The following is a 21,266-nucleotide window of genomic DNA, read 5'->3' as shown; positions in this document are numbered from 1 at the left end:
ATCAGGACTATATATTCTTTAGTAAGCAAGGCCAGAAGTGTCCCAAGAGCTGAGCATGCATATTTGCAAGCTCAAAAGAAAAAAAGCCATATTCCCTTCTCTGCTTCACAGCAAATGAAACTCATGTTTTACAGTTTCCTTCCTTCCTTCCTTCCTTCCTTCCTTCCTTCCTTCCTTCCTTCCTTCCTTCCTTCCTTCCTTCTCTTAATATTTATACAGAAATGAAGATGTGTCATTTGTATTGTTGGTCTAACATATAAGACAATCAATAAACATCTCTTTTGTTTCAGAATGAGAAAATTAAAGCTATCATTCTGAAATTATTTAATTTACAGAGCAGGAAGCTATTAATATACATACTGCACCATTCATTCTTAAAGAGAAAGGGCTGTATGGTAGGACTATGCACATCTTCCCAAACAGATACTCTGAAACACATAGAAACAAGCATGATGCACTTATTTTGAAGATGTTAAGGCATCAATCATTTTTTTAGATTTACACAATATTTTGAATACTGTCACTCACATTTCTCCACTTGAGTGAGAATGTATTTCCATTATTTTGCCAGCTATGATCACTCCTTATAATGATTTTCAGAGATCTAATATTTGGCATCCTTTGTTGCCTTCAGCATTAATTTCTAACACGACACTGATTTTTAGGCAATATTTCTTTTAAAAGAAATGCCACTTAAGACCTTTTTTACAACAAACTCCTGAAAATGGGAGAACTAGGCACATCTCCCTCCCTAAAGGTAAAGGTTCCCATTGCACATATGTGCTACTCGTTCCTAACTCTAGGGGGCAGTGCTCATCTCTGTTTCAAAGCCGAAGAGCCAGCGCTGTCCAAAGATGTCTCCGTGGTCATGTGGCCGACATGACTAAATGCTGAAGGTGCACAGAATGTTGTTACCTTCCCACCAAAGGTGGTTCCTATTTTTCTACTTGCATTTTTACATGCTTTCGAACATCTAGGTTGGCAGAAGCTGGGACAAGTGACGGGAGCTCACTCCATTACGCATCGCTAGGGATTTGAACAGTTGAACTGCAACTGATTGACAAGCTCAGTGTCTTAACCACTGAGCCACCACGTCCCAAGTTCTCCCTCCCTACTAATAGGCTATGAACCTCTCCCATAGTAAAAAATAACCCCCCTAATCTGGATGTTAAAGAAAAATGTTGTTTCTCTGTTGAATATGGAAAACTTCTGCACAGAGCCTTTCCCATTGACTGGACATGAGGAAAGTATTCCTAGTGCAAGGTTAAAATGCATGTCAGCAGTAGGAATTAGCTCTCATGGCACTGTAATCTCCCTGTCTTCTTCTGTCAGCTCTGTCTCCTGAACTTCCTCCAGTCAAAAACCCTCATCTACTTTCTGCTGATTACTGTATTTTTTAAAGTGTCAACAGATGGCGCCATTATTTTACATTAAGTTTCACAATGGTGACATAGCATAATTTGTGCTTAGATGCATAATCCTCTGCAAAAGTTAGGCATTGTATGAAGCAGCAAAATTATTGCAATCAACAACCCATTGACTTCTGAATAGAGGCCTATCAGAAATAACAGAAACTATTAAATTCAACGTTATCAGCCTATATTTCAGATACCAACTGAAAACTTAAAAAAACTCATTCTTTGTTCTTGAGATGGGTGATAATGAATTAAATTAAAACCACGTAAATTTATTGGTCATATTATTGTGACTTGACACTATGTTGCATTTTGATTTGCTGTGTATTTGTCTAACAGGATTCACTTACAATGTAATCATTATGCCCATAGTTTAAACAAATTATCAAAACCATTGCAAACTATTATGAGAAAGGGAACATGGCTTTTGTGTGACAACTATATATTAGAAATAGTAAAGTAGGGCATGCATATTTCATAACAATATTTTAATTCCTTCCCCCCAAATATAAAGAGTTGAAGATATTTTTTAAATATTAAGTTGTTAAGCCATAGAGAAAAGCAAAGAACTATATTTAATGCTATTTAGGAAAAAAATATTTGCTGTTGTTTTTTATTTTCATGAAGTCAGTTTATACTGATGGCAAAAAGAAGGTAAGGCCTGAATCATATATAGATGTAAATAATTTCTAACTAGCGTTAAAATTCCTACCAGAAAGGAGCCATTCTCTATTATAAAGATGCTGGGAAACATTTTTTCCAAGCCAAGTTAGCTAAAATGTCTGATAATTTATGTTACAATACTTTCATTAGAAACACTAGTTTCTCTTGAAAGTAACTACAATAAAAGCAGCTGTTGAGATATTTTTAAAAGTAACATTTGTACAAGTCAGAACAAATATTAGTCCACATTCATATCTGAAGTACATTCCATTGCATTTGGTCAAGGTCTAACACTGCCATCCTGAACACATTTACTACTACAGAGTTAAGCCCACCAAAACCAGTGGGACTGATTTCAATTTTTTTAAAAAAATGAACAAGACTGTCCTGTTAATTTAGTTCTGCCTAGACTAACAAATTCAAACCTGAAATGATAACTGAATGTGATCATTTTGAAGTCCCATTGAAAAGAATGGTTGTTCTACAACCACAATTTTCTTAGGATTGGCCACAATTTATTATACAATTATACAGTTATATATCCAGGTCTCAAAATGTTGCATATTGTTTCTCTATGTGAATAACTCCCCTGTCTCTGTATATTTGTCTTTAGTATGTGGAGAAAGTTAAATAAGGATGTTTTTATTTTTACAGTTACACAACACAGGAAGATATTAATAGCAGAAGTAACAACTAATTTCCATGTAAAACCAAACTGATGGAACTTTAGCAATGTAATTTAGTAAACATAATTATGTAATGCACCCACTTCAATATCCTTTTGGAGCAGGTATAATGTGCAATTTTGGGATAACATTGGATTTTAATTGAAACTTTCAGGCTAAACAAAGTCTCTTTAGAGGTTGAGCTAATGACTAATAATCCCTGACTTTTTATTTTTGTTTTTAGGATCTGTTTTGAACACAGATATTTTCAGATTTTTGAATGGTTGAATCTCTTCTCTGCAACCTCTCCTATTTTTCATTCTATCAATATTGTTTCAATTAAGAGATTGTATGAGAATGCACCACACATACCGCCCAATCCTATGCATTCAGAAGGGCTCATTCCTTAATAAAATATAGGCTCACAGCTTTCAAACTTGTATCTTTTTTTTATATGCCATGCATTACAAAAAATTAAATTGGCAATCTCCTTTAAAACATGGATAAGTTCAATATGTATAAAATGGCATATTGCAATAATTTCTAGAAAGTTCAGGTTCTATGCTTTGCTTGTGATTTGTTACTAACATCACAGTGACAGGGGAGAGTGGAGTGGGGGCATAAAGCATGTCAACGGGGAAACGAAAAAGAGGGAGAAAAGCTGAGCTATCAGTCAAGGCTGCCAGTCACTAACGGACTGGACTGAGAACAACGAGGTGCAAATCAGAGGAATTAAACCAGAAATCTTTTATTTGGGGGGAGCACTAGATTCCCCCTCCCCATATCCAGCCCTTTTCTGCAACCCTGAATATACCCCCAAACAAGGCAGGAGCAACGTGAAAACCAACCATTGTGTTTTGATCTCATTTTTGATCCATCATAACTTGGGGGGAGGGGAGAAGAAAAACTTGAGGTGGTTCAAATTCTGATTCTTTGCACCTGGTGATTCTCCCTGTTCCAGATTTACAGCCATAAATGCCCCCTTGAATGTTACAGGTATTAAAAGCCAGGCCAAAAAAGAGCAGCCAAGTGCCAACAAAGAATCTACAAATGACATGTGGTTTGGGCCAATAATGAGGCAGCTTAATATATCTCCCTTTTTTAAAAAATTAGTCTGTTATTGTTGTTATTATTATGGCAATCGTCAAATAAAAAAAGGGAGAACTGTGCAGCAGGGTGATGGTGAATCATAAACAGAGGGAAGTGATCACGTCAGCAGCTGCATCATGATTCTGTTTGTTACGTCTTTCTACCAGTTTGATCAGTTCTAGCATGCTTTAAAAAAAAACACCCCATAATCCACAGGCATGCAGAAGGATCAGCTCGCTAATGGCATCTTACCCTCATCCCCTCAAATCGGGACAACGCTCTTAAAGGCCTCAAGGCTCTGAGTGTCCTAAGGGATTTAATGGCACCTAGTTCCGAGTAGCCCAGGGCATTAGCTATAAGGCTGACTAAAGAGACCTACACAGAAAACAGGAAAAGAAAGGAAAAAGAAAAAAGAAAAAAGAAGAGGTTCCAGACTGTTAGCATAAATCCCCTAGCACTGGCAGTATATTCATCCCCCAAATTGGACTGTAGGCCCGAGCCACCCCCGTTTACAGTGACACCGAAGCAGGCAATGGCCATCAGCTGCCTACAGCACTTCACTGAAAGGACCTGGAAGGAAATAATGTAGTTGAGAGAGGCATAAATATAAAACAAAGGGGGAAAAATAAGTGAGAGAGAGAGAAAGAGAGGCACAGGCACACACAGACGGAAACAGGGTCTGTTGGAGATTAGGAGCCCAAACGGATGACAAGAACCTTACCCTCGCCCTCTTAACAGTCTGCAGGATCCCAGCAGCTCCCATTAAATTAAGCCAGACAAATTTTTAAAGGACCTATGAAAAAGAATACAGATAAATACACACACTGCACAAACCTCCTTAATTCTCTCATTCAGATGGGGATGGGGATGTGGGATGACCCACCGACATCGCATCCCAAAATTAAGAGAAAAACAAATATCCAGCTTTCCGTGTTTCTACTCTGAAAGAGCAGTTTGTTTCTTAAGAAACCTTCTGTGTCAGAGCAAAGACTTTCTGAAGGTTTCATATTAGCTTTCTGTTTCCTGGTGTGGGGAATAGGTGGCATGAATGGTTCCACCACAAAAGCGCGTAGGACAAAATCGCGCTCGACAAAAGCGCGCTGTGACATCATCACAGCGCGACGAAAAAGATAGAAAAATGTAAAAATAAAGCGAAAACCTTACCCTAAGCCCCCCAAACCTAACCCTAAACCTAACCCTAAACCTAACTCTTAACCTAACCCTAAACCTAACCCTAAACCTAACCGTTAAAGTAACGAAAAACCTAACGCTAACCCTTATCCTAACCCTAACGCTAACGCTAACGCTCTAAAGCTAACCCTAACCCTTAACCTAACCCTAACCCTAACCCTAACCCTAACCCTTACCTTTATGTGAATCGGCTTGCTTTAATTTAATTTTTATTAATTTTTATTTGAATTTTTCGATCTTTTTCGTCGCGCTGTGATGACGTCAAAGGCGCGATTTTGTCGATCGCGCTTTTGCCGTCCGCGCTTTTGACGGGTCACGGGCATGAATAGCTATTGCAATCCAAAGAATCTGAAGGCCATCTAGTGGAGAAGGGTATTGTTTTCTCTTATTGTTAAGTTATAATAGGACTGCATTGTACTACAGGTTGGGGATGCTGTACTCTTTATTGCACAAAGGTGTTTTTTCAATAGGCAGTTGGAGTCTTTTTCAAAAAGCAATTGGAAAAAATAGCACTTTTGAGACAACTATAATCTGCATGACTGAGAATCTCCACAGACATTCTTTATTGCAAAGTATGCATCATGTTGGAATGCAGCATGTTAGCTTCTTGCCAATGTTTATACAGGATAGGACTGATGAGAATCGGGGGTTCTACAACATTTGAAATTGGAGTTCAGCATAAGATGCCAGTTCCTGTTCTAATGCCTGGGAATGCATTCTGGGAGCCAGTTCATGAATTATTACCATTTGCAGTATGGCGGCTGCTTCCAGGATTGGCTCCCATTTTGCTCTGGAAGTTCTGGAATAAGTACAAATAATATGACCAGGCTCAACATACCTCTGATTCTGATTATAGGCTATATAGTCTATCTACTGACCTGCACTGTAGCAACAGAATTACAGGTCCATAACATTCAATGTAGAGCCATTCAACCTGCAGTGGATTTGGGAAAATAATAAAATAACATTTGCCTAGCCAAAGTCCTTGGGAGAGACTCAGTATGTGGATCAAAATGCCAGATCCAATCTAAACATTTGGCTGGCTGCAACCAACTGTAATAATAATGTGGTGTCCTGCATAGCACTTAAGCTTTTACAGAAACATAAAGAGTAAGTATGGATAAACTAAAATTCTTCCTCTTTCTTTGTCTCTCATTCTCTCTTTTGATACATATTATGGGATGCACGGCACATATGTACCTATGAGGGTACACAGAAATTTCAGTACTGTACTACCTTTAAAAGAAATATTTTCACTTATTTCTCCCTAAAACATCTTGCCTATCATGTTGAAACGTAACCTTCCATAAGTAAGCCATGCTTTATTGCAGACTGTTTTAAAAATATTAATTTTAGTTAACATTTATGTTAATTAAATAGAATACAGTAGTACTGCCAGGAATGCTCCAAAGGAGAGGAAAGTACTTTTAAGCAACTGCCAAAGAACTAAAATTAAGGACAGTGTTTTTTTCAGGGCTGGCAACCAGATTGGAGAATAATATGCTGAAGCTTTGAAAGTCTAGTAATATATATTTGATCTGGCTGGGAGAAGCAACTGATTATCTCAAAGTACTCTTCAAAAAGCAACTGGACTTTCTTGGTTGATCAACAAAGAAATCCATAAAAGCCTTGGGGATAATCATGACCTGGATGATTGAGAATCTCCATAGACAATTGATTGTCTCCCATTTTGGGAAGATTCGCTCCAGAAACAGTTTGTCCATTGTAGGGTTGGCCTTCTGGAATGGCTTCCACCAGGTGTGTTTGGCCCCAGTCTTGGTCTCCCTCCAGAACCATTTCAGTTCCAGAGTGCATTTGGGGACTGACACCAAATATTCTTCAAAGTTTAGGTTTGTCTATTTTGACTTCTGGTTTTATGTTACAATTTTTTCAATGTTATTGCTATTTTTTTTTATTCTGTGAACCCCAGAGAGTCTGTGTAGGATAGTGTCAGGACATACATGTGAAAAAATAAATAATTATAAGGTAGGCAACATGGGTCTATCTTCAGATCCCTTCACTGTTGTTCACCCTAATCTTGTTCAAGTGGAATTCCAATTGCCGTGTCCAACATGAAGCCATTTTTTAATAAGCAAATCTCCTATCACAACTATTTTGTCAGTATTTCAATTGCATGTTTTCAAAATGCCAATGTTTCATGGCCCAATAAGTTATCTATTCTGTATTGGTTAAGGAAATGATAGATGGACTCTGTAAGTTGGTCAAGGAGCACTAGAATACCTGAACTAAATGGAGGGTGGATAAAAGAAAATTTGAAAACCTAATAACTGAAAAGTGGGAATAAGTCAATAAATAAAAAATAGGTAAACTGATAAAGACATCAGTTTACAATAAATGAAACCAGAAATGTATTTGAAAATGTATCAGTGTTGGGATAATGGTAAAATATCTAATTTTTTTAAAAAAATAATTCTATTTTTAAAATGTCAGACAATTCATAATTGTACTTCAGCAATATTTTGCCCATCCATGCAAAAGCACTGAAAGATAAAATATCTTAATAGACAATTGTAACTATGGGACATATTCCTTTAATATAATATAATTACACCCAAAATAAGAGCCAGTGAACTCAATGCAACTTACTTCTTAGTAGACATGAATATAATTGTATTTTAAATTTCATTGATTTCAATGAAAAGTAATAGATGTGACTAATCGCTTCCACTGGAATATGTCAGATGGAACAGACTTTCAAATTCTGAAAACTGGTCTTTTAGCCAATCCTGAATGAATGCTAGGGGTTTGGAACAGAGATGCTCTCTTAAGCAAGAAAGAAGAAATGGATGAAAAAAAATGTTATCTAGGATAGTCTCTTCTGTAGGGTCCTATAAATGAGAATGTTTCCTGTCTCAACAATTAAAGATCTTAGCAGGAAGAAACTTCTATTTCTTGAAGGAGGATAAGTGGGCAATGCTGTTTTAGAAGAAGCTCTTTCAGCCTCAGTTGCCCTCTGAAATTTATTAAAGCGACTGGATTTTTTTTCACACATCTCCAACACACTGAAACAAAATGATGTGGATGTCTTATGAGTTGCAGGGACTTGAATAAGTGAGGTCATGTTATTTTTTTTCCAGGCTGATGGCCATGATTACATGACCAATGCCCCAGTGCTTTGTTTGCATGTGGGAGACATTGACACATGTACAAAAGGATGAACTTTCAATCATGTAGTCATGACCATATCTTGACTTTTTTGCCTCCTCTCCAGGTGATTCTGAAGATATAGAAATCCCTCTGAATATTAGCAGTTATGGGTAAATAACTGTTAATGAAAAACAGGTATTGAGGTGAATATAGTTAGATCACACTTTTAAAATACTATTCACTCAAAATTAGGGGTAAATATAATATCAACATCTGTCCAAAAAAACAAATCCATGTTTGGTTTACTCAACAGTAAGTCCCACTGTGTTCAATGAGCCTTACTTTCTAGCAAGAGTGCTGAGGATCCAATTTTAGAACAATGCTTATGGATAGGAATTAGGAATGGTCTTGCATTGCATTTATGGTTTGCATTTGTAGATAAGCAATATAGGAAAGAAAAGGATAATCTTATAAAAATCTAAATTTTGGAGCTTAAAGATCCCCTTGGAGAAAAAAAATACACTTAGGGAACGACAGTTATGTTAAGGAGATGATTTTTTTCTCAACACAAACAGACATTGAATATTATTTTTGTTTTAAAAATAGATCCAGGATATATTTCTCTAAACGTTGAACCTTAACTCTGGACTAATTAGAAACATATTGATTATTTACACAAGATAATATGTTAGTTTTCAAATGATAAATTCATATATAGATTTGATATTTTGATATTGGACTAATAGTAATTACATTTTTTCCTAAAGAATGAAACAAAAAATAAAACAGTATAGGGCAGCACAGTAGTAACGAACTATACTGAAGATGTATGTGGGGAAACAAATGCACAAAGATACTCAATGTCTGTGGAAATCTGAAGAGAACAAGAAAAGAAAATTGTCCCCAAATGTAAAAAAATATTAGTGATCACAGTATTTCCCATTAACAATGCAACATTAAATCATGCAGACCGCTAATGCCTTTTTAGCTAAGAGTAGGATGGACTTTTGTTTTAAAAGATCAAGGTCAACTTCATTTTGCTTCTGCCCACAATTTAAAAACATTTAATGCATTGTTTGTAAATTTCATTTAAGTGGCAACATTAACAATAACGCTATATACAAGTAAGGACCAGAAAATATTACATCACTTTCAGGTCTTCTATTCCACAAAAATAGCACGTTAATAAATAATACAGATGGTCAATGGACATTCCCATTGCTTCAAGAAAATAAGTATTTTGAGACCCAAAGTATATTAAATTAGAATTTAAAAATTAGGTATATAAATGTAAGATACATGCATGAGGCAAGTATGTGTTCAGTTTGCCTTTTGGATCTCAGTCTTTTGAAGGGTAAATTGTGACAAAAAAAGACAATAGTTCTGTAAAGTGGCTTTGGGAATATTATCTAATATTTGTAACTATTCATAATTTGTCTCCTCCATATCTTATGCCTATGACTGGTGAAGATTTTGAAGGAAAGGCCACATTATTCAAGAGATGCTGAAAGCAGCACGGGGAAGAAGAACTGAAAAGACAATCATTTAAACCTTCTCTAGTGGAATTGAAAGAGACTGCATTTTTCACCAAAGATCTTATCTCTTAAGGAGAAGCAAACATATTCTTGCAGTGGTACAAACGTGTCTTTCACTTTTGACCAAGATAGATCAAGATAAATTTTGAATGCGAGCCTTTCAATTTTTCCAATTCATTTTTTTTGTTATTTTATTTTAGGTAAGGTAAGATAGCTTTAATGCATTCTCACTCTATCAGCACATTGTAGAACTCAGTGATTCATTTCTTTGTTTGAGATTTTTGATGGAAGGAGAATTCATGCATCTTAATAGAGCAATAGAAGTTAAATCTGCTTTGCATTTCTGCTTGTTTCTATCTGTCTTTACTATTTTTGTGGCATTTTCTCAAGTTCATTCCTCATTCGAATCTCAGTGAAAGAGTGGACCTGAAAGTGAAATATGGAAAACCTCCTCAACAATTAACATTTTGGGTTGTAGCGAGTAAGAATGGAAACAACAGAATGTTTTGCCTTAGAAAAGATTTAGAAAGAAAAAAGGGTAAAAATGTGAGGTCTTATTTATTTAAATAGAGATACTATCTCTTCAAAAAAGCAGCAAAAAGAAAAAAAAGATACCTACTGCTACAATGAGGAAATCCAACCAACACCAGGCATTTGTGAAGAATTTCACAAATCCATAGGCACACCACTTCAACAACATTTCAAGGATAAAGATGTAGGTGAAGACTTTGTCAGCATATTCCAGGACGGTGCGTATTGTTTTTCTCTGTTCTATATAAATATCCTCAAAGGCCTAAGGAACAAAAAAACAGTAATTATTATTATACCTTAGTCTTGGCATTAGAGAGCTACAAAGGTGGTTTGTTTTGATCTCCTGTATTTTTCGGAGTATAAGTCGCACCAGAGTATAAGAGGCACCAAGATTTTGAAAAGGTAAATTTTTTAAAAAGGTTTTTGCACTCTGCAGGCCTCCCAAACCCTCTGCACGACTCATTATTTGTGAAAAATGGGGCCTGCAGAGTGTTTGAGAGGCCTGGAAAGTGCTCTTGGGAGCTGGGGGGGGGGGCAAAAATGGCCCATTTTTTTGCAAAACACAGGGCATGCATAGGCTTTGGAGTGCTCCTGGGGGCTGGGTGGACAAAAAGCACTTTACAGGCCTCCCAAAGCCTCTGCACATCCATTTTTGTGAAAGGGGCGATTTCGGGAGGCCAAAAATGCTGTATTCAGTGTATAAGATGCACCCAGATTTTCTCCCTCTTTTTTGGGGGGGGGGGAAGGTGCAGCTTATACTCTGAAAAATACGGTAGATTCTTCTAGAGGATGCTGTTGTAGATGAATTCAGTTTACACACATATATTTTTTTGTGATCTCCCAGCATTTAACTACAGGTTCCCTTGACTTACAAGCTTGACTTGTGCAAGTGAAGGACTGGTGCGCACGTACATGCACACACCACAAGTCTAGATGTGTGTGTGCCCAGGCCCGCTGCTTGTGTAAGTCAAGCTGCACCCACACACGCTTACATGGGCCAGCCTGCAACTTGGTTGCAAATAGGCCAGTCTTGTAGCGGGCTATGGCCCAGGAGTTGGGAACCCCACCTTATGTGGTTGCCTTGACTTACGACCATAAAGCAGAGGTGGGTTGCTGCTGGTTTGGCCCGGATTGAGTGAGTGTCGGGAGGCTCTGCCCATCTTCCCGGGCACTTCTGCGCATGCGTAAAGTATCACATGCATGCATGAATGCACACAGGAGTGCGCCTGAACAGGTAGTAGAAAAATTGGTAACCCACCTGTGCCATAAAGGCTATGACCAGAAATCTGCTCATACGTCAAGGACTACCTGTATTAACTCAAAGCCTGCCTAACGAGGCAAAGGAGTTAAGCTCAGATCTTTAGAGCCCAATTACTACCCCTGTTTCCTTCCTAAAATCAAACATTATGATATTTGTCAGATTTGATCTGTCTGAGATCTTCTCTTTGTTTCCATACTGCCCAGTCTTAAGGAGGGACCAAAACCAGCAGAGGAAAGACTACAGTATTGTTTTCAGATAGGGATTTAGAGTACATAATTCTCATGCTTCTCTGGCTAAGCACAAATGGCCATTTAGTATTTATTACAAAATGCACCTGAGACAAAATTAAGCACCTTAAGCCTTGTCATGAACATGAAATACTGTTGCAAGGGGAGAAGAGGCCAATCTTTTCCCTAAAAGACTCTTCCACCTCAGTGTAAGGTCCTGCAGGAATATATGGAATAGCCTAAAAAGCAGTCAAATATATTACTACAAAATCCTTCTGCAGTAGCTTTAGGGATGATTTTCACTGTGAATGTGCCAGGGAGGAATAATTTCCTACCATGCAACTAGGACACCTCTGGTTGCTGCTACCTAACATTTTTCTCCCAAAAAAGAGAAGACATTTGCAGTTGATTCATGAATTTCACATACTGTTCAGTTTGACTAACAAAACAAAATGTTGCTCACCAAAGCTCCACTGCTGAGCAAGATCATGAAGATAATGAAGGTTTCAAACCAGTTATGTTCCACAATGAGAAAACACGTCTTTCTTAAATTCCACCAAGACTTTCCCAGTCCATCTTCTATGCTGACTTGGCAGATCTTGAACCGTTGCACACAGCCTGCAAAGGTAAAATTAATTTTGTTATTAATTTTGTTACAGATAACAATCCCAAGAGTTAGACATTTTCCAGCTGTAAGATATTTTCCCATCATTCATTCATTCATTCATTCATTCATTCATTCATTCATTCATTCATTCATTCCAAAATGCTGTCAATTAAAATTAACACTGAATTACAAAAGATTTTACAGATGTACAAATCTGTAGAGTTGTGCAAGTTTAATAGTTAGATCTCAAACCTCTAATAACATGTTATCAAAAGGAAACAAGTTAGTGATTTGATAAAATAATATAGTAAAATATTGCTATAAATATTATAAGAGGCATAATAGTTTCAATCATGTGGTTAAATAGCATCTTTGCACCTTCTTCATGATACTTTAGAGATTGGTGAAAATTTATAATATTAATATAATTTCACATTCTATTTGATTTATTACAAATGTCTCCAATCTGTGGCCCATGGGTCACATATGGCCCCGGATAGCTAGCAATGTGGCCTCACAAGATTGTAAACTTTTAACATTATTATATGATTTTATATTATAAAAGTATATATTTTATATGTGGCCCAAGAAAATTCCTTTTCACTCAATGCAGCCCAGGCAAACATAAGGGTTGGATTTATTACATTCACCATTCCCTCCAAATGGGATTAATCAGGCCATTGAACAAGTGAAGGTAGAAGGAATACCTAAACCAAATTAAAAGGCTAAGAATAGAAATATAACATTGATTCTTTGTTGTGGTCTCTGTGCATCACCCATATGAGTAATGCATCTACCTTTGTCCTGTTCATTCAGAGCTGAAGCAGATTGTGAGAAACACACTGCCAAATGTGCATGATCTTTATTCCAGAAGGACTCGCAGTTCAGTCATTTTGTGCAGTTCCTCTGTTCCAACTATTACCACTAACTCCAATGTTTGAGGTTCTCTAAGCATGGTACATGGCCCCAGCCTTCGACCTTTGCTCACCAGAATTGTCATGATACAATATTCAGTCTTGAACAAATAAATCTTTCAGTCATGCATTTTGGGAAGCCATTCTTCACCACGTCTATCATAGAAGGTGTACCTGCCCACCATTTAGCCCTATCCTCAACATATAGAGGCCATAGTGAGGAAAAAGTTCCTTGCCCATAACTATTGAACAGTTTTTTTGTATATTTCCACAGTGATGAGGAGGTTGGGGAGGAACTTTGACCAGTGCTGGAGTCTGGCGAAAGCTCTGATCGATGCTCTGTGTTGGACACAGAGATAGAGCCAGGACTGTCTGACATTTCCCAGCCACCAGAGAGGCAGCTGCCTCTGGATGCTGATATGAGTGAGGAAGAAGAACATCTGGGCCTGTTCCAGATGCACGTATGTGCAGAACAGTTAAGAGAGGTGAACAACAGAGGACAAGGAGTCGGCTCGGGAAGCAAAGCACACATGGACGTTGGATGGTCCCTCCCTGGCTGGTGAATAAATAGAAAGAAAGTAGTTGTCGTAGGAGACAATGGTTCATATTTCTGAAGCTTTTGCTCATTGTGTTTCGTGCCACAAAGACTGCTTGCCAGAACTTAACTTGCAGCCTTTTGGCAGGGAGGTCAGGCCCTTGCAATTATTGCAAGGAACTGATAAGGTCTGTTACTGCAGTTAACTCCTTGAAAGACTATTGCCTGGACTTTTTGGTGGGTGAATGCAATTAATTCACAAGAGATAAATAAAGAGGGATTTTTCATGAGAAGGAGTCTGTTTCTTGCTTCTGCTAAGGCTGGGTCAGAACACCATCTTTCCTTTTTCAGTTGTTTGTTTTGTTAAGTTTATCTTGAAATTCCTATTGTCTCAAAAAAATTAAAGCAGAAACTGCAGAAGGCAATTGTTGTATGAACTGCCATGTAAATGTCCACCAAAGTCCCTATATTGTATTATGATATTATGTTGTGGACTTTGCAGCAAATGAAAAATGATGAATTCTTCCCATTGTCCTGAGGACTTTTACATATACCCCATATTCAGTATCACCTTCAGTAAAGCATGCATCAGGATCCAAGTACTCTTCTGGTGCTTCCACAGGTACCTCTTCTACCTCTGGCTTTATATCTATGGTGCTCCCCTCTGATGAGCTTGTATCATCCAGCTTCTGGAATAAATATGATAGCAAGAACATCAGGTGAGACTCTTCACAGAAAACAAAACAAGGATATTCTGGAGACTCAAAACAAAATCTTAAAAGAAGAGACTGAGGGAACAAGAATGATTAGTGTTGAGAAAATTGAGAGGAAGAGCCGAGATAGGGATGATAAAATAAGCCCTAGGTCAACCTGTAACAGACAAATTAATAAAACAGACTTTCATTTTTCTGTAGAAGTGTGCCACTCAGTATTAACAGTATTATATTTCCTTGTCTTACTTCCTCAAAACACCTGGTTTTCAGACTGAGGAAATTGATTCTGACCTGAATAGCCTAGCCAGAAAAAAATGTAAATAGGAATTTAATTATCTACCAGCTTCTGCATTTCCCAAATTTATCTTTAATTTGCTGCAGCTGGTCTTTCCTTTAATTCCTATGAGTGATATATTAATACTGTACAAAGCATTTCATTATTTTAAGATGCATTTTTCCAAATATGGATAACAACACCAGATTTATGGGCATCTGCTGATTGCAAGGCTCTATGCTATAGCCATCAACCCCCTTTATGCTTCACAACAACCTAGCACTCTGATCAAAACACCAATCCACTTCATTGTGAAGCTTTGTTCTCTTGTCACCCCGGAATACAAATGGCTACTCCAGATGATGGCATGACAACATGGTTTGAGCATCGGGTCATACCTCTTTGCTGCCGCCAGCGTCCGTGTCACTGCTGAAATCTTCTGTGTTGAGGTTCTCAAAGTCAGACTCACCCACAGCAATGGGAACACGGACAGTGAGGTGAGGGTTGTTGATGAATGACATGTGGTCTTCATCAATGATGTACTTCTCTACACTGCTGCCAATGCCACTGGTGGTGCCATTCCCATTCTTCTGATAATCAATCTCCCGATTGATATCTGCCCCTGTATGGTTAGCAATGCAGTTCATCTTCTTGTCATACAGCTCGTCCAGTGGCTTCACTTCATCTGCCTCCCTCTGCTTGAAGTGCGTCTGTACAAATTCATGCACTTTAATCTTTATCCAAGCAATGCCCTTTTTGATGCGGATGACAGAGATCTGCAAGTTGTTCATTTCACCATCATCATCACTGGCTGCAAGGTTGTCTGCACTAAAAGAGCTCAGCAACAAGGCCAAGAACAGATTCAGCACCTGAATGAGCAGAAAAGGCAGATCAGGGCAATGCTTCTTAACAAGCTCTCTTTGGACAATTGCTGCATTTCTCCCACAAAAACACTGTTTTCATCTGGCAGTAGAAGGAAAAGTGAGACAGCTTTGCTGGGAACCAAATTGCCAGTAGGCTCCTTCAATAACACCAGTAAAACAACAATAATTCTCTGATAACTGCTAAGTAAGAATGAATTTGCTTATTGATTTTTCTCTCCCTTTTTCATTTTGTAATTCGGTGCCACACATATAGATGGTATGTGTGTGTTAATGCGTATGTATATGTGTGTATAAACACTCCTATAATACAATACATTTTTAAGTACATATTCTTACACACACACATTATATACATAGCATGTCTGTGTGTATTTCATTCATTCACTCATTCAGTTATGTATTCATTCATTCTTATAAGAAAGCAGTAATAAAAAAAACCTGTGAAGTTAATAGAATCTTTCTGGGTGCAGCATGAAATCTTATTGATTAGAGACAGCAACTGCATCATAAACCTCAACATTTGGAACTATATATTTTATTCTGTTTTTTCCCCCTGCCACCCTTGAAAGACTTTAAGACTTTGGTTACAGGCGGAATGTGACCAAATTTTTAATTAATTTGCTCTCCCCACCACCCCCCTTTTGCACGGACATATAGTAGGTTGTGAAACATTTTGAATTCAAGGGCAAAAGATGCTTCTTATTGTACAGGGTACAAACATGGCCTCAATCTGCAACTCCCTGAAACAACTGATTCTTTTCCTAGAATAGCAAAATCTTTCCTTGGAATCTGAAGCATGGCACAGCTGTAATTCATACATATTCCATTTTTTTCTATTTTCAACCCATTCAAGATAATGATGCTAGTATAAGCATCTCAAGAAGCAATGTGGAAAGAAAGCAAATTTTGGAATCATGATTGAAGAGAGGGTGATTATATAGATATTCAATGCTGTTTGCATTGAATGCATTCTATCCAGCATTTGAACAGTTGGGTGATTCACTTTGTTTCTCCTAATAACACTGGAAAATTAGCATTGGGACCATTTTTAAATCTAGCATATTTAATATAGGGAATTAAGCATCTTATTTGATTCCCCATTTTGAAATACAGTACATAATTGTATCTCCTCAAGTGAAGAGACCCGCCTCATCACAGGGGTAGAGTGGGGTTGGGAGGTGTTTCCCAGGAAGGTTGAGTGTATCCAAAATTATATATACCCCAGCAGGGTAACCTATGGGGAATAGCATCGTAACTGACAGCTAAAGCAAACAGAACTCGTCATTGGATAGCAGTGATATAGGAGGATATGAGGCAGATGATCAATTTTGTGAGAATAGCAAATACTGCATGAAAGAAGGCAATGGGTAAACCACTCCTCTATTTTTACCAAGCAAACATATGGATAGTCAATATAGGATTGTTGACAATACAATGCTGGGTCATGGGCCCTTCAGTTCAGATGGCACTCAAAATGTTAGGGAGGAAAAAGTTGAGGATCTTTTGGAAACTAATTATGTTTAAAATGGACCCTGGAATTTAAGCTTGAGCGTGGTAAAGCTCAATACAGTGAACAATAAAATCAATAGACTACACATTGGAATGTGGGCATCAGTCAATTGAAGTGGACTAGAATTAGACCCTTTCAGTCAGAAAATAATATAGTTTATTGTTCAGTACACAAAAAACTTAAAAGGAATAGCATTGATTTCATACTCAGAAATGGTATGCACTTGGCTACAATGCAGTCAATAATATCACTTAGACTTCGTAGACAACCCATTAATATGATGATTATCCAAATTGATGCTCCAAACACTGATGCATAAAGATGTTTAATGTGTTTTATGATCAAATTCAATCTGAAAACAACAGATCAGGCAAACAAGAGACTGGAGTACCAAAGTTGGAAATCTTAAGAAAGAAATGTAATTGAATTGTAAGATTTAGAAAACAGAAATGAAGCAGGAGAATGACATCATTCAAACAACCAAAACAATGCTTATAAGCGTGATCATCTCCAAATATCACATACAGACAAATTTATATTGGTGCAAGAAAGTTGAAAAGCTCAGTTGCAAAAGCAAAAACACGGCCAGGATCTGACTGTGGACTAAGTTATCATGTGTAAGTTCTAAGTCAAGTTAAAGTGGGAGAAGAAAGTCAACCAGTATCCACAAAATAATCTTGAAATTCTATCCACAATTCTAAAGGAGAATATCAGCAATCAGATCAGAATCTTGAACCTCATTGATACAGAATAAGGAGGACTGTGGAATGAAGTCCACAGTTAAGGATGACTGTGAACACAGGTTGCCAAAGATGAAGAAACAGAAGAAAGGAAACTGGGTGTCAGAACAAGCAGTGGAAATTGACAAGAAGAGAAGCCAAAGTAAAAAAAACACGAGATCTCAAAGGAAGTATTTAGCAGACATAGAAAAATAAGAAAAAATGTATAAATAAAATTAAATTTAAAAAAAGGGAAGTCTTCCAAATGATATCCAAATTTGGAAGGAGGTCCCAACTTTGTGGTAGTACACTACAGGCTGCTATGGACAAATATTCAACTTCCAATATCCCTTACAAAATATTCCCTACTTACAAAAACCTCTAACACCAGATAAAGTTAGATGAGTACTTCAATGATACGGGGTCATAAGGTTGCAGAAATTGATATCACATCCACAAAATATGGCAAACAACATATGAACAATCAATACAGATTTTAAATACACTATACCAACAAATTTGGAGAATGACATATTGGCCAACAAACTGGGTCAGTTTAGATACCCTATACCCAACAAAGGAGTTTTAATAGAGTGTGCAAAAATAGGAGAAGGGCTAAATATAAAGAAGAAAAGAATGTCAAAAGCTACACCAACGAGCCTTATATTTGATCGTGAAGATACTAAGATGGCAAATAGCTTCTGCTGTTTTAGTTCATTTACCCACAGTAAAGGAATAATTAGTCAAGAAGTATGCCACATGAGTGGAATAGCAATGAAAGCTTTGAAAAAAGATACTTAGGTGCTCTGATGTGTCTTTAGCCACAAAAATCAGAATTATGCAGACAATGTCTTTTACTGTAAGATCCTATAGAAATTTGAAATTAGAAGCAGTGCAGAAATAATTTTAACTTTATGGAACTTCACTGTTGGAAAAGACTCCTGGTAACAGAATGGGTAGCTAATAAAATAAACAAATGAATCATATGACAAATAAATCCAGAATTCTATCTGAGGTACATATGACCAGACTTGAATTACATTTTGGATATGTTATACAAAGACTGCCTTGTGAAACCTAAAAGGCTGAGAAAGATGGAAGGGAAAAGAAAAAGAGAACAACCAGCAATGAGGTAAATGGACTTGATTGCAGTGGCAATGAGTGCACCATAAGTAGATCTGAAGAGCCTGATTGGGAACAGATTGTCCTGGAGAATTTTATTTATGTGGTTGCTAAGAATCAACACCTACTTGATAGAACATAATCAGTTAATCAGTCAGTCAATCTAAACTTAATAGTTTATTCTCGATGGCACCCATTTTTGTCATTTTAGATACTGCTCTTCTTAAAGAAGTTTTTGTAAAAAAAATAATAATTAAAAAGGCAAACACGAATTCAAGAAAAAAGATAAAACAAGTAATTGAAAATTAGCCAGATAAAATGAGTTTTTATGTGAAAATTAGACCTTAAGCCCCCAATATTTTTTGTCATTTTTCCTGATAAATAACTCTGGGGAATGTGAAAGCTTTCACTTTGTTTGTAAATGAGCTGGCTTAATTAAAACATTTAATGCAGGAATAAATTTGTATAGCTTGGAGGGGAAGAATAAAACATATAGAGTAATAAAATGTTCATTTGCTAAAAAAAACCCATGAACATTAAAAAAGTTGTATGCAGTTTGAAAAGATGGAACTCTTTCTAACATTTATATTTTATAAATATGAATCATACTGTGGGGCCAGTGTTATGGAACATATAAAAATATGAAACACACTATGGGACCAGCATTCTGTCTGACATAAATAATACAAGATTTTTTCTGCTCTAATGTCCTGCAATTCCATACCATTTCATTAAGTAATTTCTCTCCCTCCCTCCCTCCCATTCACTCACATTCACACACACACACACACACACACACACACACACACACACACACACCATTGCTAAATCCATTATTACCCAAAACCTCTTGCTAGTTCAGATTCAGCATTGGATTTAGCATTCATGGGCAGTAAGGATTTGAGTGTCATGATAGGTCTTCCCTTTGGAAGTCTTCTTTAAAAGCTTTTTTTAAAAAAATATGGGAGCTGTAATTTAAATTTCTCACAATATCCCAGAATGATGCTACTCATGAGAAACGAATACCTACATGAGTAGCTCAGTCCCATTACATAGAACTCCTAGTCTTCTATCTGAACGACAAATTGAATTACTACTAGATAGCTATTCACTTCCCACTTAAAAAAGAACCATAAATATTTACTGACCACCAGATTTCCAATGACCATCACCATCATGAAGACAATAAGGCACATTGCCTGTCCTGCCACTTCCATACAGTCCCACATAGTTTCAATCCATTCTCCACATAGTACACGGAAGACGATAAGGAAAGAGTGGAAGAAGTCATGCATATGCCATCGTGGAAGATCACAGTCAGGGTTGATCTTGCAGACACATTCCTTGTAGTTCTTGCCAAAAAGCTGCATCCCCACTACAGCAAATATGAAAACAATGATGGCCAGCACCAAGGTCAGGTTCCCCAAGGCACCCACTGAATTACCAATGATTTTTATCAGCATGTTCAAAGTTGGCCAGGATTTTGCCAGTTTGAAGACTCTCAGCTGCAAGTTGAAGAAGAAAACATACATACTTAATTAAGGGTGGGTGGGGAGGGACACACATGGAGAGACCCATAAAATAATGCTTATAGAAACAGAGGAAGCAGTTTCAAGACAGGTTAACTGACTGTCATTAATTAAACTCTGGACAGGACGCCTCTAGAGATAAAGAATTATAACTATGAATTTTCAGGTGGACAGGCTCATCACTAAACCTTTCAGTCAATCATTATCATTGTACATTGTGCCCAACATGAAAACATAATTGCAATTTGGGAGTATTCTTTAATCCAGTTTTCAGATCCATTTGGCCCTAAGGAGTGGGAATATTTTTATTCTTCCAGGAATATTCTTTTATATATTACATACTATCATATAACACCATAAAAGTAATTTTAACAGGCTGTAAAAATATTTTTTTCTGTCAATTAATTCAGTTCATTTTGATAAACAAAGGAGTTCTTTTTAACTACTGTATCCTTCTGAAATATACATAATGCTAATAATTACAACAATAGCACTCAAGAGGCAATCTGTTTTTCACCACATTGTTTCTTTCCATTTTGCTTAACTATTCTGCTCCTATTCTCTGCATAACAGATAGAATTTTCTCCCGTGGACACCCCTTTTCTATTAGTTTCAATTGCATGAATATTTATGGTGGCCCTCAGATCATTCCCATAGGCGCTACTTGGGAAAGATCAGATACACTGATATAAAAGATGGAGGTGCATGGTTTGGGGAATCTTCAGTATTGTAGCTGTACTACCTAAAGACCTGCACTGGTTAGGGAGAATCATA

The 21,266-nt window shown here is 37.1% G+C and overlaps 1 protein-coding gene across 7 annotated transcripts in view; it reads right to left on the bottom strand.

Annotated features, from left to right (window-relative positions):
• SCN8A (sodium voltage-gated channel alpha subunit 8) overlaps positions 1-21,266 on the bottom strand; it is a 122,397-nt gene that overhangs the window by 18,182 nt on the left and 82,949 nt on the right. For 5 of the 7 annotated variants that reach the window (XM_014063584.2, XM_014063588.2, XM_014063587.2 and 2 more), the window contains 6 exons: positions 20,112-20,468; positions 15,127-15,597; positions 14,313-14,430; positions 12,149-12,303; positions 10,286-10,459; positions 4,085-4,207 (listed from right to left, as the gene is read on the bottom strand). In XM_014063584.2, the coding sequence (XP_013919059.2) occupies positions 4,085-4,207; positions 10,286-10,459; positions 12,149-12,303; positions 14,313-14,430; positions 15,127-15,597; positions 20,112-20,468 (1,398 nt within the window). The remainder of the gene's footprint in view (positions 1-4,084; positions 4,208-10,285; positions 10,460-12,148; positions 12,304-14,312; positions 14,431-15,126; positions 15,598-20,111; positions 20,469-21,266) is intronic. The other 2 variants (XM_087710342.1, XM_087710341.1) reach the window with 1 other exon arrangement.

The sequence above is a fragment of the Thamnophis sirtalis genome, unplaced genomic scaffold, assembly GCF_051295495.1.
Source record: "Thamnophis sirtalis isolate CommonGarterSnake01/CBP01778 unplaced genomic scaffold, rThaSir2_p1.2 scaffold_3, whole genome shotgun sequence".
In the NCBI taxonomy this organism is placed as follows: Eukaryota; Metazoa; Chordata; class Lepidosauria; order Squamata; family Natricidae; genus Thamnophis; species Thamnophis sirtalis.
The sequence above is the reverse complement of the archived record's forward strand: the minus strand, read 5'-3'. Positions and strand labels throughout refer to the sequence as shown.